At 40.3% G+C, this 16704-nt stretch overlaps 3 protein-coding genes across 3 annotated transcripts; 2 read left to right on the forward strand and 1 right to left on the reverse strand.

Annotated features, from left to right (window-relative positions):
• Positions 1 to 579: 579 nt before the first annotated feature.
• LOC137814207 (uncharacterized) lies at positions 580 to 4279 on the reverse strand. The gene is made up of 7 exons (XM_068616802.1): positions 4049 to 4279; positions 3866 to 3923; positions 3481 to 3783; positions 3334 to 3382; positions 2742 to 2836; positions 1377 to 1456; positions 580 to 926 (listed from the first exon to the last, which is right to left on the reverse strand). Exons 1-7 carry the CDS (start codon positions 4180 to 4182, stop codon positions 869 to 871), a joined length of 777 nt encoding a protein of 258 aa, XP_068472903.1. The 5' UTR covers positions 4183 to 4279; the 3' UTR covers positions 580 to 868.
• Positions 4280 to 6871: 2592 nt separating this feature from the next.
• On the forward strand, positions 6872 to 9736 carry LOC137816032 (uncharacterized). Its single transcript, XM_068619134.1, has 2 exons — positions 6872 to 8006; positions 8094 to 9736. The coding sequence occupies exons 1-2, from the start codon at positions 6872 to 6874 to the stop codon at positions 9734 to 9736; spliced, it is 2778 nt and encodes a 925-aa protein (XP_068475235.1).
• Positions 9737 to 10341: 605 nt separating this feature from the next.
• On the forward strand, positions 10342 to 11793 carry LOC137816033 (uncharacterized). The gene has a single exon (XM_068619135.1). The coding sequence runs from the start codon at positions 10342 to 10344 to the stop codon at positions 11791 to 11793; it is 1452 nt and encodes a 483-aa protein (XP_068475236.1).
• Positions 11794 to 16704: the final 4911 nt, after the last annotated feature.

Here is a 16704-nt window from a genome sequence, read left to right on the forward strand (position 1 = left end):
TGGCGTCAAACTTAGAATTGAAAGAGAAAAAAAAAACTGATGTGCTAGCATTTTAGCTACCAAAACTAAATTGTGAAAATCTCACTCCTAATCCTCCATTCTAGTTGAAGTTGTAGGAAGGAACTCCTTTCGATGAGAATTTCAAAACCCATTAGGAAACCAAAACGAAAAAGAACAGGAGAAAATAAATAATAGATTTGATCTCACGTCTATAAACTCCGCATCCTTGGCCCTTATGTGTCGCTGGTTTAAACTTATGCCACATGTTATAACACCAACAGAACTGAAAAGTCACACCACTAACCAGTGACTATGACATAATGTGAATCTCAAATTACCAATATTAAAGTGTCACACTAAACTCAACACATCTTCTCTCAAGTGCAGATGTCCTAATCTTACCAAATCAAATAATTAAATTTTACCTTCAAACCCTTGAGGGTGGTGCAGACAGTCCAACCCATTATCAGTTACCGTTGGCTTAAAAATCACTCGTTACCAGTTACCGATGGATGCACCCCTGCGCTGCCTGTTCTAAATGATAACGCTCGAGCTAAATCTTAACAAAACAATGTAGCATTGATCACAACTTCCATATTATTGGGGAAATGTCAGTGGAGTTACAAAGCAATTTCTGTTTTTCCTGACGTTGTTTTCTTTTCTTATGCACCAAGAAGCCTCAAATGAGTAACACTTCTTACCAGACCAACATCTGTATCTTTGACCAATATGTTGTATAATAATGACATCCAGATTAACAAGCTAGCAGCGTGTTCATTAAGATTAAGGGTACAACATGGTAATATTAGCTTCAAGCAGGAATCATATATTTACATGTTTTTCCTATCTTACTGTAAAGTGGAGGATTTCATTCTTCTGGTAATGTGTTCATTGCAAGGCCTTTTATCACATGTCGACATTGAAACCTGTAACAAACAGAAGGATGAAAAATACAGGGGAATGCAGAGGACGGAAAAAGACTAGCGACCGCATCATGAGAGAGGAAACTATATAAATAGTATATGTAAATGAACTGCTATTTAGGGAGGCCACAAATATCAAACAGCAAGGAAAATTAACAGTCCCCTGACAAACAGTAATGATCTGCTTAGACATAAAAAGCCTGACTATACTCTAAATGTTAAAAGAAAAGAAAAAAAAAAAAGACAATGAAAGAAATTGACTGCTAAAACTATAATGTGTCAAATGAGGAATGGACGAGAGGTGGTTGCTGGATTTTTCCACTTCCAACCAAAAACCCTAAGTTAAGACTAGTAAAAATACAGGCAATTTGGTAAGCAGCATCAAGGAAACTCATCTAAACAAAAAACTTATTGTTACATACAACATGCGTATTCATAAATTGTGAAAGATACCAGATTAAATCTTCTGAAGCAGTAGCGACCACTTCCTGATTCTGCTTTCGGCATTTAAACAGTAGTCCGAGAGGCACAACCTATGGTGGAAATGCAGTTCTGTTAGCAGAAACTCATGCAATAATCCCTCTCAAAAAAAATCATTTTATAAACATATATAGTGCATGTGATCCTACTAGGGTGCTACTAGTGTAAACAATATTTATAACAAATATAAATACAAGTCCTACAGTGAGTTGGTAGCTTCAAAAGAAAATAAAATATATCCATGTAAGTACAATGGGGCTGCTTACTGAATATAAGAGTTTTCAAAAGGACTAACTCAAAAACATTTTCCTGGTGTCAACCTTTCTCGACTCCCTGACATAATTTTATTTTGTTATGGGAACTTAAAAGAAAATTATTATCTCAATTCTGTGAAATCAAAATTATTTTATGTTTTCTAGTTTTAAGAGAAACAACATTGTATTAAAACCATAAACTAGTTTTGAACCAAATTCAATTTAATTTGAGTTTCAGTAGGTTCTTTGTCACAAAAGTTCATATAATTGGTCCTATTTAGCACCCTCTTGACTAGATTTGGAAGTTGACAAACACCCCCTAACAAATACTGGAAGATTTAGATTACTGTCTAAAACATCTATAGCCTATCATAGTGCAAAGAAAAATAGTTTCGGTTTCATAGGAAATCAGACCAGGCGGACCTGCTTGTGTGAGGAGGTGGGCATTTGCACCACCTCTTTTGTCCAAAATTGCAAAAAAAAAAATATTAGTTATTTAATATTTTGTATCCTCTAAATTTATATATTCACCCCTTATCAAGTGAAATGATTGTATATTAATGTAAGAACGTTTAGATTTATATATTACATGATAATAATACTTGTTATTTTTATTTTTAAATTAATTGCTCCCACTGCTCCCCGGCTCTTGGGTCTACCACTGAATTCAGTAGGTACAACAGCAACAATCATATGAATTGATTAAATACTATTAGGAATGAGATAATCTGGTTTTCAGTTTAAATTGAATCACTTCCATTTGATAATGATTCTTTTTATGATGCAATGTCAATGATGATCTTTATGGTGAAATATCAGTAGTCTTGAAAAGAGTTCGAGCAGCAAAATAACACAAGTTTCACAAGGTTCTGATGAAACAGAATGTGTCCCATATTTGAATTCAAGAAGCAACAAATATAAATAGCACTTGCTATCTTCTTTACCAAATAAAGAAATTGTGAGCATCAGAAAGGCTCCACTAACAAATACAGCACACAGTACCCTATGCAGTCAGAAACGATCACGCATTTACAACATTTAAAAACACAACCATAAATTAATATGTCGTCGTACTATATTTTACCTTTCTGTTATGCCTAAAATCGCGTTTAGGCAGAAAATGCATAGGCTGGTTGAAAGAAGAAGGGGCCTTAATTAACACAAACAATCTGATAGGTCCTACACAAAAGAGTGGCATTAAAAGAAAAACTAAAAATGCGATTACATAAAGAAAATTCATTCAAACTAAAAATGCGATTACATAAATCTCCCCATGCTTAAACGAACATCAATTTAGTCCGTCAAATTGTCTCTGAACACTAATTTGGTTCCAGCTTGATGCTTCTTTCACACCATGAAAGACCATAACTTTGAATGGCCATCTTTAAGACCATGGATCTTAACAGGAACAATTAGAGTATTTAATCTTCCTAGGCCTTGTTTAGATAATATTTTCATAAACACTTACAGCAGAAGAAAATAAGAAAAAATGAAATAAAACTTTTCCACAAGTTAAAATCGACTAAAAGAAGTTCTCTCGAACCTTTTCAGAAGCACTTAAAATGCATAAGTTAAAAGAAGTTCAATTCACTTTATCTTCTTATTTTGTTTACCTAAAAGTGCTAACAGAGCGAAATTGACCTTAATGTTTATCTATTAGAGAAGTGAATAACTACCGGGATAGGTCACAGAGCCAGCATCCTTCGATATCAATGTCCGAATCACCTGTTAAAGAAAAAACGAAACATAACCTCCAACACTCCTTCCTCTCACAAAGCACATAGCATCTTAACCAGGAACATAAAAATATATCAATAAGGAACCTTTCTCGAAAGACTCTCAGCCGCTTTACTCCTAGCAAAATCATCGGCATCCTTGGAAACCCCAATCGCATGGGAAAAATTCAACTCGTAAATGTGCTGAGGTCGAAGTGGGCTAGCTCCAAGCGCCAAAACGACACCGTCGATGGTAGGAACCTCGTTGATCATGATTCTAAACGCGGTTTGCATATTCAGAAGTGAATTCATCAACTTATCCAATCTCTTAATTCCCACCTTGATTTCCCTCATTTTGCTAACATGCTTTCTCCGAAACGATGGCTTCACCTCAGTGCCCAACTCCGTTTCCTGATGTTAACAAATTCAGACTGCGTGCAAATCGATGACACAATAACGACTCAAAATTCAAAACTTCAGAATTATGACATACCAGCTGCTTGTACTCCGAATGCATTTCTTCAAATTCGACTGCCATATCCTGCACCGTGCTGCATAAATTGAATGCGATGAACGCTAGAAATCGAAATTGAAGCAAAAAACTCCACGTGTTCGCGATTTTTTAATAAAGAAAAAAAAGTTGTTCGGCGTTTTGAAGTGAAGGGAAAAGACATACGAGGGGATTTGCTGGTGCATGTAAAGAACAAACCCTACGACGTCGTAGATGGTGTGAAAGATTGAGGAGGCGTCCAAGGTATCAGATGCTGTATAGATTTCTGCGTAATCCATCTTCGGTTCTGAGTTCGCCATAGTTTCCGTTCTTAAATCTGCGCCTTTGTATGTATGGCTGTTCTCTTGCTAGATTCAAATGTCAAAAATCAAAATCAGAAGACCCGCCAAACGGTGGGCTCAGCTACCTACTCATTCAGGTCCAATGTAAAAGCAATCCACTTTGTGGACCCAAATTAAATAGGCTTCTTCTTCCTACACCCCTACGTTTTTCTTCCTTTACCCCACAATTTTAAAAATCCCAAAACTAGCCTTAACCTTTTATTTGGAAAAGGACACCGTGGTGGAGTGTGCTACAGATTCATCAATCCGAAAGTGAATCATGTTGTTTTCCAGATGAGGAGATGTTTTGGAAGTAAATTGTTAATAAATTGTTGATTTCTGGATTGTTAATCCAGAAACCTAATTTTTGTCATAGATTGATGGATTCAAAAGATTTACGGATTCCTCAATCCAGAAGATTTACAGATTTCCCAATCCGAAAGATTTATGAATTTCTAATCCGGAATGTGAAATAACCAATGCGGATTCCTGATTTTGTAAAATTACTGAACTGCATTGTCTAAAATACTAAATATAAATATAAACGGTAGAAATGATAATCTGATACACTACCGACCACCACCAAAAGAAACACCTTCACGTGCTAAGAGAGGGAGCAGTGCCGCCGCTGTTCAGACAAAAATGGAATCTGTGTGTGCAGTCTGTGGGCAACGGAAGAAGAAAGAGTAGTGTGGGTCTTATGTGCATTTTGCGGTGTTTAAAAAATAATAGGTTTATTTTTGTCATTGCATAATATTGTGGAGGTGCAGGAAGAAAAACTTAGGGGTGCAGGAAAAAACTGTCAATTAAATAACAAGCTTAAGTCCAAAAAATGAAAGTTAATATAAATGTGGGTGTTTCTCCCTGCACCCCAACAAATGACTTCTTGCACCTCATCATTCTTTGAAAAGACCATTTTACTCCTTTTAAAAATGACTTCTAGACTACTCTTTTTGGAATATTTCTCTAACATACTTTCCGAAACACATTTTATGAATTCTGGATTAACCATTCTAAAAATTTAATAAATGTGTTCCGGAAAGGATACTTTCGATTGGTTTTTGCCTTTGGAATTATTATTATGGAAACATACTTTGCTAATGGAACCTCTATTTTAGAAATATCTTTTGCTTACTGAACCCTTATTGTGGAATCAATCAAAATTATCAAAGATAATTTTGGTATCGCAAAGAATGTAGGGGTGAATGAAGAAAAATATAGGGGTGCAAGGTTGACCTGACAAAATTGTTATTTATAACAAAAAGTCCACTTTAAATAGAATCATATTTAGTGTGTTTTTGCACCCTAACAAATGTCTTCCTGCACCCCATCATTTTCGAAGAAGACTATTTTACCCCTTTTAAAAATGATTTCTAGATTGCTTTTATAAGATATTTTCGGAACATATCTTATTAATTCCGGATTTACTAATCTGGAAATAAAAATATATTCTGGGAAAAGATATTCCATAATGATTTTTTGTCTTATGGATTTCCTATTCTGGAAACATTTTTTGCTTACGGAACCTCTATTCTGGAATCACCAAAAAATGTGAAAGGATAATTTTGGTATTTCAAAAAATGTAGGGGGCAGGAAGTAAAATGTAGTGGTGCAAGAAGAAATTCCCTTATATTTATGGTCTGCTTGGTTGTTTCATGGAAAATAAAGATGTAGAAAAAGTTAGAAAATTGAATTGAAAGGTAAGTGAAAGGAGAGAAAAAAAATTCTTTCACTTTCTCTTCAGTCACTTTTAAAAAAATAGATATTGTTACTCATGTTCTCTTTCATCTCTAAACTTCTCCAACGAAAAGGAGAAGAAAGAAGGAAAGGAAAAACAAAGGATCTCAATTGAATGGTACTTACTACACAGAAGCCTTTCATGGATCATTAAACTTGCTTTATGGCACCCTAAGGCTTTTTGAACGGCAAAACAATATTGCACTCCCATTTTTTGTTAAACACCTCAATTATTTTTTTACAGAATACTCCACAAAAATAAGTCATGCATTTTGTTTCTGAAATTATAGATTCCAAATAGGAAGTACTCTTCCATTCGGGTTTTGGCAGCCTTGTGCTATATACATACATATGGAAGATACTTATTCTGTCTCATTGCTGAAAAAAAAATGTACCGGTCGGCACCGGACGACCAAGAGGTTCTCATTGAAATAACTTAATTAAGTACAGAACGTTGTCACACGTGGAGTAAAAGAGCAGTTAAAACAACCGTTGATTAAGTCAAAGCACATTCTCTAGATTACTTCCCTGATTTTCAGGAAGCCACCAGACACGACCTAGGGACCACTAAGCATGTCCTTAGCGAACAATAAACGGTTACTCGGCCCACATGGTCAAAGCCCAAGTCAACCTACTAAAGAGACTTGAGAAAGGGAAAAAAGGTACGTTTTTCATATCTCAGAGAATTCTCACTAAGCACCATGGCTGACTTGAGCGTCGGAGTGCAATCGCAGGTACCCCTACCGGCCGACCGAGATACACGAAGAGAGAAGGAGACTTGAAGAATAGAACATCCAAGAGTGAAACCAACATCGAGTATCTACGTGGATCAACATTACTCAATCCCCCAATATCCATACAAGTACAATTGGCACTCACCGTGGGGCCGAGTAATCACTATTCTCAGACCTAGAGGTACCAACGCTTGAAGATGGCTTCAACGGCAAACAACAACAACGATACTGCAGCGGAAGAACATAGGATGATACTCCAAACTCTCCAGGCTCAGATGCAGGAGTTGCTCCAGAAGGGAGTCACTGACCAACTACGTCAGGACGAAGAGAAGAAGAGACAGGAAGAGGAACGCCAACGACATGCGGAAGAAATAGCTCAGTTTAAAGAGCAAAACAAAAGATTGATGGAGAGACTCGAGCAATCTGAGCATGAGGGACATTCATGTGCACCTACTCCACCACCACACCAATCAGGAACGAAGACAATAGCCCAAACTATACCTCCCACATCACTCGTCCAGCACACCCACCAGAGTGTGAAGCAGGTAACCCCAAACAGAGTAGCGAACCCAAGGGGCCATCCGTTCACAGATGATATCATAGCCACCCCTCTCCCCAACAAATGGAGAGGTCTAACGATGAACCTTTATGACGGATCCACAGACCCGGACGAGCATTTGAATATATTCAGAACACAAATGACCCTTTACACGATTGATCGGACGGTATGGTGCAAGGTCTTCCCCACCTCTCTCAGAGAAGGCCCCCTCGGATGGTTCTCTGACCTTCCCCCCAATTCCATTACAAGCTTCGATGCTTTAGAATTGAAATTCACTACACAATATGCTACAAGTAGACCTCATCGGACATCCTCCATGTCCCTTTTTAACGTCAAACAAGAAAGAGGAGAATCTCTGAGAACATTCATGGACAGATTTAGCAAAGTTTGTATGGGCATACATAACCTTAATCCAGATATAGCCATGCATCATTTAGTGTCGGCCATACTGCCCGGAAGGTTCACTGAAAGCCTTATCAAATGGCCCCCACACAGTATGGATGAATTAAGAACAAGAGCGACAAAATTCATGCAGATAGAGGAGCATATTTATTATCACCGAAAGGCGCATGTTGAGAACACGAACAGAGGTAAAGGGGTTCGTCCCCCCATAATTCCGACCGACCGGGACCGGTATCGCCCCAATAGGGGTCCCCGCTTCCACAGCTACACCCCATTGATTGTACCAAGGGGTAAGGTTTTGGATGAGGCACTACAGATTGAATTGATTCCGGCACTGAAGCAGTCGCAAACTCCCCCCAATGCCGATACAAGTAAACGTTGCCAATACCATCGTAACTACGGCCATACGACCGAAGGATGCTAAGCATTGAAAGATAAAATTGAAGAACTTGTCCAAGCCAGTCATCTCCGCAAGTTTGTGAAGACTACCGTTACTACACCCAGGTCACCCCAGCGTGATCATGATTCCCGAGAACGTTCAGGACAAAGAGACGACCAGACTCGCAACGATCATTATCGTTCAAACAGAAGGAAACGAAGCGAAAGTCCGGTTAGACAGACAAGACCTAAAAGCAAAAGCCCTGAACGTAGAAGTCGAACTAAGCAGAAAGTTCGTGCGGTCATCAATACAATCGCTGGACCAGTGTCACTCAGCACACCCCCTCAAGAGATCAACTATATTGCAGGTGATTTTGCAGGTGGAGGATGTTCTAATTCAGCAAGGAAGAAACATTTGAGAGCAGTTCAATTTGTCCATTCGACCTCCACACACCGCCGACCGCACATACCACCAATTACTTTTACCGATGATGATTTCACAACAATTGATCCAGCTCAATATGACCCCATGGTCATAATGGTGGAGATAGACAAGTTCGCAATCGCAAAAGTCCTAGTAGATCAAGGTAGCTCGGTCGACATTCTTTACTGGGAAACATTTAAGAAGATGCAGATCTCGGAGGCAGAGATACAACCCTACAACGAACAAATAGTTGGATTTTCAGGAGAAAGAGTAGATACAAGAGGATTTATTGATTTATACACTACATTCGGCGACGGCTACCTCAGTAAGACCATCAACATACGATACCTTCTCGTCAACGCCAACACATCGTATAACATTTTGCTCGGTCGTCCATCTATCAATAGGTTGAAAGCCATTGTTTCAACCCCTCACTTAGCCATGAAATTCCCCTCGGTCAATGGAGACATAGCCACCGTACATGTAGATCAAAAGATAGCGCGAGAGTGCTATGTAGCTAGCTTGAAGGTAGAACCAACCCGAAGGTTATACACCGCGTCGGCCGACCGAACTCCAGAGCGGAGAGGCCGATCGCCAGAAAGACGTTCTAGAGGAAGAGAATCTAGAAGACACTTAGTTGCTCTAGTCGACCTAGATCCCCTCCTGGATGATCCTCGGATGGAGGCAGGGGAAGATCTTGAACCCATATTCCTCCGTGATAAAGACCGTAAAACGTATATAGAAATATCTCTCAAGCCGGACGACCGACAAGCGATCGGTAAGACGTTAACGAAAAATGCTGACCTTTTTGCTTGGACCGCTGCAGACATGCCAGGGGTAAAGGCAGATGTTATCACCCATCGGTTATCTGTCTATAAAGAGGCTAGACCGATCACTCAAAAGAAAAGGAAACTAGGTGAAGAACAATGCAAAACCGCACGGGAGGAAACAGACAAACTAGTTCAAGCTGATTTTATTCAGAAAGCCCACTACACAAAGTGGTTGGCCAATGTGGTGATGGTCAAAAAGGCGAATGGTAAATGGAGAATGTGTGTAGATTACACAGATCTTAACAAAGCATGCCCGAAAGACTCGTATCCATTACCTACAATCGACCGACTGGATGACGGTGCGACCGGCCATCAAATCCTAAGTTTCCTTGACGCTTATTCAGGATACAACCAAATACATATGTACTACCGTGACAGAGAAAATACTGCATTTAGAACAGATTCTGATAATTTCTTCTACGAAGTCATGTCGTTCGTCCTCAAGAATGTCGGGGCCACATATCAGTGACTGATGGACCATGTTTTTCACGACATGATCGGTCGAAACGTAGAAGTATATGTCGACGACATTGTCATGAAGTCGGATTCATGCGAACAACACATTTCCAATTTGAAAGAAGTTTTTCAAGCCTTGCGTCAGTATTGCATGCGTTTAAATCCAGAAAAGTGTGCGTTCGGTGTAGAAGGCGGCAAGTTCCTAGGCTTCATGCTTACCCATCGGGGCATAGAGGCCAATCCAGAAAAATGTAAAGCCATCACAGAAATGAGAAGTCCAAGCGGACTTAAAGAGATCCAACGGCTAATGGGTTGTCTTACGTCCCTGTCCCGGTTCATACCTAAGCTTGCCGAACGAACGAGACCTATTATAAAACTTTTGAAGAAACGATTAAATTTGAGTGGACAAACGAATACGAACAGAATTTCCAACAGCTAAAGACATTCCTGGCATCCCCACCGGTCATCCAGAAATCGAACACACGCGAGCCCATTATAGTCTACCTTGCTTTCTCCAACGAAGCAGTAAGTTCTGTTTTGGTGCAGGAAATTGAAGCAGAAGAACGACCGGTATACTTCGTCAGCCGAGTCCTACACGGTGCGGAGATCCGGTACCAGATGGTAGAAAAAGTCGCACTGGCTTTGGTCATTACTGCACGGCGGATGCAAATGTATTTCCAAAATCACAGGGTCATAGTTAAGACTAACTATCCCATTATGAAGATCCTCACCAAGCCTGACCTGGCCGGACGGATGATAGGTTGGGCAGTCGAACTGTCAGAATTCCATATCGAATACCAACCTAGGGGGGCCATTAAGTTCCAAGCCCTTGCTGACTTTGCAGCAGAACTCACTCCTTATCCGACCGAAGAGAAAACACCCCGATGGACGCTATACGTAGACGGATCTTCAAACAGTCGTTTGTGTGGAGTGGGAGTTGTACTCGAAGGACCGAGAGAAATTGTCATCGAGCAAGCCATGAAGTTTGAATTTAAAACTTCAAATAATCAGGTCGAGTATGAAGCAATAATCGCAAGTTTACACATGGTAATCGAGTTAGAGATAACAAACATAATTTGTAAAAGCGATTCCCGTCTAGTCATGGGACAGCTCACAGAGGAGTATGAGGTAAGAGAAACATTGCTTCAACAATATTTTCATTTTGTGAAAAATCTTGTTAGCAGAGAAATCTCATTTCAACACATACGGAGAGAAAATAACACTCGGGCGGACGCTCTGTCAAGATTGGCCACCCTGAAAAAGAAAGGAGTCCATCGGTCGACCATACATGTAACCCTTGTTAAACCTAGTGTTAGTACCGATGAATGCATGACGACCGACACTCAACCTAACTGGATGACTCCCATTAAGCAATATTTGACCGAAGGAATATGTGATCCGCACTTGGAGAAAATGATGAAACTACAGGCCGCCCGATACATACTCATTGGCCAAGACCTGTATAGGAGAGGATACTCTCGTCCTCTCCTAAAGAGTCTTAGTCCAGAGCAAGTCACTTATGTGATGACCGAACTACATGTAGGGATATGCGGAACCCATTCAGGAGCACGGACTATGTCCACCAAAATTTTGAGAGCTGGATACTACTGGCCAACCGTACAAGGAGATTGCACCGAATACGTTCAAAAATGTGTAAAGTGTCAGGAGTTCGGCACCCTATCACACCAAAAACCAGAACATCTACACTACGTCCTATCTCCCTGGCCATTTGTGAAATGGGGGATGGATATTATCGGACCCTTCGCACCCGACAAAGGGCAATGCAAGTTCCTGATGGTTGGCATCGATTACTTTACCAAGTGGATCGAAGCCGAACCATTGACGGCCATCACCGCCCGCAACGTACATAATTTTGTATGGAAAAACATTGTCTGCAGGTTCGGCCTACCTCAAGTCATTATCACGGATAACGGTCGGCAATTTACCGACCGAGGGCTAGCAAGAAGATATAACTCGAAGGTGAAGCCACGAAGCTATCAAAAAGAAGATTTAGTTTGGCGTATGCGTAGTGACGCTCGGAAGGACGGTGGAAAGTTTTCAAGCAACTAGAAAGGGCCATTCCGTATTGCCGATACAGCAGCAGGAGGAGCATATTACTTGAAATATTTATCAGGAAAATCTATACCGAGAACGTGGAATGCCACGCATCTCAAGTTCTATTACAGTTGGTAAATAAACTCAGTGTACTCTTTTCTCGCTCGGTTGTTTTATCCCTAAGAAGGGGTTTTCGACCGAGAAGGTTTTAACGAGGCACTTTAAATCATTTTACATGAAAGAATTACCAACTTTGGTCAGAAATTAATACTCCCATTATTAATTAAATTAACCGAGCGGTCGGCCAGAATTATAACATTAAACGTTATTAGAATTACCAACTTTGGTCAGAAATTAATACTCCCATTATTAATTAAATTAACCGAGCGGTCGGCCAGAATTATAACTTAAATGTTATCAGAATTACCAACTTTGGTCAGAAATTAATACTCCCATTATTAATTAAATTAACCGAGCGGTCGGCACGAATTATAACTTTAACGTTATTTACCAACTTTTGGTCAAAAATTAATAATTTATTATTAATTACCCGTTCGTTCGGTCAGAATTATAACTAAGGTTATCTGAATTATAACTTAAACCTTATTTACCAACTTTTGGTCAAAAATTAATAATTTATTCATCACCCGTTCGTTCGATCAGAATTATAACTAAGGTTATCTGAATTATAACTTAAACGTTATTTATCAACTTTTGGTCAGATATACCTGTTCGTTTGTCAGAAATTAAATCATCAATCAATTAATCCGAATGGTCGGTCAAAATTACAGCTTAAACGCTATCAGAATTGTCAATTCTAGTCGCAAATTAAACAATTCATTAACCATGTTAGTTACCAAATTCTTGATCAAATACCAACCAACCGATCGTTCGGTCCGAATCGCATATTAGAAGAAGTACGAAATCGCATTTGATAATAGAAAATAAAATTGTTTAAAGTAGTTAACAACATAAAGTGATAAAATTGTTCTTAGCCCACACCCCGAGTCCAGGTAACGATTGTTTCAAACAATATCGATGGTATCGTCAGGCTGTACAGATTCATCCGGTTGTACAATATCATCTCCCTGTGGCATCTCCGCAGTTTGATCATCTACAAGCTCATCATTATCCTTGGCCTCCTCACCTCCAAGCGGCATCAGTCGACCATCCATTACATCCATATTAGAGTCGTACCGCTCATCGTCGGTCGGCACTCCATGAAAGAAGGCAACCTGCCGAACGCCTTGCCTGAAGGACTCCTCGTTGATCTTCAGCATGAATCCTTGAAGTTGTTCAACTTGAGCGCTAAGGGACTCTTTATCACCAGCCAACTTTTCTTGTTCCCTATAGCATCGGCTCGTTCGGCCATCACTTGGTTTAAGGTTACCTTCAGGGCCTCTTGCTCCTCCTTGGCCAACCGAGCATCTTTTCGGGCCTCATCGATGGCCTTCAAAGCATCCTTCAGTGAAACAGACGATTCACTGAGTTGAGATTTTAACTTTGGGATCGACACGGTCTTTACTCTCTTTAATTCGTCTCTGATGGCCCTGCTTACCACGGTCGCGCGACACTGCAGCTCGACCATTTCTTCAATCAAGTCCAATGTAGGAACGACCGCTAAGACAACCTCGTCTTCTGGTCGCAGGTCAAACTGCATAGTAGGGGCCACCCTTACGGACGACCCCAACATGCTAGTGGGACTACCCGATGAAGACCGAGTTTCAGTGCGGGGCACCTTAGCAGGTCGTCCCCTCTTTTTACCTTGAGCCGGAGCGATAGCAACTTCGACCGGAGCAATCTCCCGCTCGGTCGGCAAGGGAACGGTCCCAGCAAGAGCAGAAATCTTACTCTTGTTAGCTTGCCTCTTCAGGGTATTCATATACTTCTTCAAGCTCGGATCCATAGTCAAGACAATATCTGCAAAGTACGTGCACAAGTAAGAAACATTAAGTTATTAATTGAACGACCGAGAGGAATAAGGTGCTCACCATTTAGGTCCGCCCATTGTTTGGACGATCCATAAAGGGCTATCAGTTCCCGGGTAGGAAGTCTACCCGGTAGTTGATTCACAATCATCAAAATTTCTTTATCAAAGGGAGATAGGGACTCCCAAAATCGATGGTCAAGAGAAGTAGGTTTCTCAGTCCAATGGAAAGGGAATTTTGTGGTCCCAATGGCGTTATAAAACAAATCTCGGTCGTCCGGCTCGACAAACACTTTGAAGAAGTAATCTTTAAAGTTCTTATAAGAAGTTGTGAATGCGGCAAAACGCACATTTCCCGGACGACTGGACAACGATAACCAACCGACAGGAGTACTCAGGTAGGTAGTATAATAATATAAAAAAGACTCAGGAGTAGGCGTAAGGCCAAATATTTGACAAATAACTCGAAAGGCTTGTAAAATTGCCCACAATTGGGGTGCAACTGGGTCGGTGCAACATTGAGAATCCGAAGGACACTCATAGTGAAATCGTCAAAGGGGAAACTTATGTGCTAGTGGGAAAAGAAAGTACTATATACAAAGAAAAAATCATGAGGAGCATTCTCCCGACCGTGACATACGCGGTCGGTCACACCACATATATCAACAGCCAGTGCCTCGATCGGGCAGTCCGGTGTTAGAAAATTTTTATGGGCAGAAAGAAATTCGTCTAAATCATCGGAGGACTTTATTTTACTAGGGATTTGGAGGACGGACGGATCGACCCAATCATAACTGGGGTCGTCCGACGAATGGCTCGCACTGCCAGATGCAGTACGAGTCAAAGACGAATCAACAACATTAGAAGACTCTGCAGAAGAAGGCATGGCTAACCTTAAACGGCGAAACAAACACTGGCAGTAGACTCGGCACCGGGCAATCGGAGCAAATAGCAAGAGATTCAGAGAGTGAAGGAAGTTGGAAACCTTCGAATGTTCAAATGAAACGCTATTTATAGGCTAGGAGGTGAGAGACAAAAACCTCAGCATTCGTCCAGCACCGTTAGATCAAAACCAATCCAACGGTCCAACACACTCGGCACATGAAACGGCTCAAAATCCTCACCGTTAAATTCATCTGGATGGGACAGCGCCCCCCAAACGGCAACTCTGTCATGCGTCACATCTCTGCCACGCATTTAATGGTGCCAGCTATCGAGCACTACCTCGAAAATCCCATGCATCTCATACGACTCTTCGACCATCCATATCCTCGAGCCTGGGGGCAAGTGTACCGGTCGGCACCGGACGACCAAGAGGTTCTCATTGAAATAACTTAATTAAGTACAGAACGTTGTCACACGTGGAGTAAAAGAGCAGTTACAACAACCGTTGATTAAGTCAAAGCACGTTCTCTAGATTACTTCCCTGATTTTCAGGAAGCCACCAGGCACGACCTAGGGACCACTAAGTATGTCCCTAGCGAACAACAAACGATTACTCGACCCACATGGCCAAAGCCCAAGTCAACCTACTAAAGAGACTTGAGAAAGGGAAAAAAATGTACGTTTTTCATATCTCAGAGAATTCTCACTAAGCACCATGGCTGACTTGAGCGTCGGAGTGCAATCGCAGGTACTCCTACTGGCCGACCGAGGTACACGAAGAGAGAAGGAGACTTGAAGAATAGAACATCCAGGAGCGAAACCAGCATCGAGTATCTACGTGGATCAACATTACTCAATCCCCCAATATCCATAAGTTAAAAAAACAACTTTTGCTTAAGTGTCAAACCATCTCACAGTAATCTGCATTCTTAGATGCATTCCTATCCTCTATTTTTCCAATCTCCGATTTTAGGTTCCCTAAACGTCACAAGCCAAAATTTTCGGCTAATTTTTTACTCTCATTCTCTATTAATTTTTCCTAAATCTACAACGTTTTCCTTATGCCTGAGATATACGTTTCGATTTTCCGACTTAAAGTCAAGACATTCAAGTTCCAAGAGTGTAAATACACATCCATATGATTTTACAATTTTAAAATTGTCAAGTTCCGTAATTGAATTTTTTTTATTTTTTTTTAAACTAAATCATCCAGAAGTATTTATATCAGCTAATCTTCCAGAAGTATATTACAGTTTTCAAGGTCCAACTTTTTGGAGGGAAAAACAACATGGAGTTTTAGAATTATAAAATCATTCGAATCAGAAATATACTTTTGAAACTACCAAATCCTAGAATTGCTTTTTTGCTGACAGTAGTTCCAGAATCACGTAAGTATCAGTTCCAGATGTCAAACGGTAATTAAAAGGAAAAGAAACCGTTGAAATGTATCAAAAGCAAAAATGGGGATTTGGAGAAAACTTATCTCAAAATGCAGAGGTTTGAATCTCTTGTTACAACATAGTTACTGTAACAGTGCCCACCATTTAGGCCCGTCCTTTGGGATATCAACCCACCACTAATTTAACTTCCTGTACCCCATAAAAATCTGGGGGCAACTGCTTCCTGAACCCCACTTTTTTCTTCCTGCTCCCCCACACTCTTACACTAAGACAAAATTTACCCTTATTAATTTTTAAAATTTCAAAATTATCCTTAACCTAATAAAACCCTAAAAACTGGAAATGGATGTCGTTTTACGTGCAGGCAACGTCGTCTTCCTTGGATTGTTGATAGCAGCGACGCAACACTTTCAAAGCTCATTCTCCTTCCAAATCTTACACATCTCTCTTGTGATTTAAAGTGTTGTTCATAGAGGTAAGCAAAGTTTCATTTGTTTCGAATTTTCACATTTGTTTTTGTCATGGATTCTTGTTTCCGTAAAGCTTTTTTCACATTCCGAATCACAGAATCCGGTAGAATTTGGAATTTGTGGATTCGGTAGTGTTCCGGATTTATGGATCCAGTAATATATTCTGGATTCATGAATCTGAAATTAATTACATTGTGTTTTCCGAATGAGGGGTGTTTCGAAAGTGTAACTTTTTGCCCATGCA

This window comes from Phaseolus vulgaris, chromosome 1 (assembly GCF_000499845.2).
Source record: "Phaseolus vulgaris cultivar G19833 chromosome 1, P. vulgaris v2.0, whole genome shotgun sequence".
Lineage (NCBI taxonomy): Eukaryota > Viridiplantae > Streptophyta > Magnoliopsida > Fabales > Fabaceae > Phaseolus > Phaseolus vulgaris.

Bases quoted from the DNA above. Each gene is read 5' to 3' on its own strand.
- LOC137814207 (XM_068616802.1), bottom strand. From the start codon at position 4,182: ATGGCGAACTCAGAACCGAAGATGGATTACGCAGAAATCTATACAGCA. The intron at 3,784-3,865 runs GTATGTCATAAT...TGTTAACATCAG, and splicing joins ATTCGGAGTACAAGCAGCTG to GAAACGGAGTTGGGCACTGA. The intron at 1,457-2,741 runs GTAAAATATAGT...TTTCCACCATAG, and splicing joins ATTTTAGGCATAACAGAAAG to GTTGTGCCTCTCGGACTACT.
- LOC137816032 (XM_068619134.1), top strand. From the start codon at position 6,872: ATGGCTTCAACGGCAAACAACAACAACGATACTGCAGCGGAAGAACAT. The intron at 8,007-8,093 runs GTAAACGTTGCC...AACTTGTCCAAG, and splicing joins TCCCCCCAATGCCGATACAA to CCAGTCATCTCCGCAAGTTT.
- LOC137816033 (XM_068619135.1), top strand. From the start codon at position 10,342: ATGGTAGAAAAAGTCGCACTGGCTTTGGTCATTACTGCACGGCGGATG.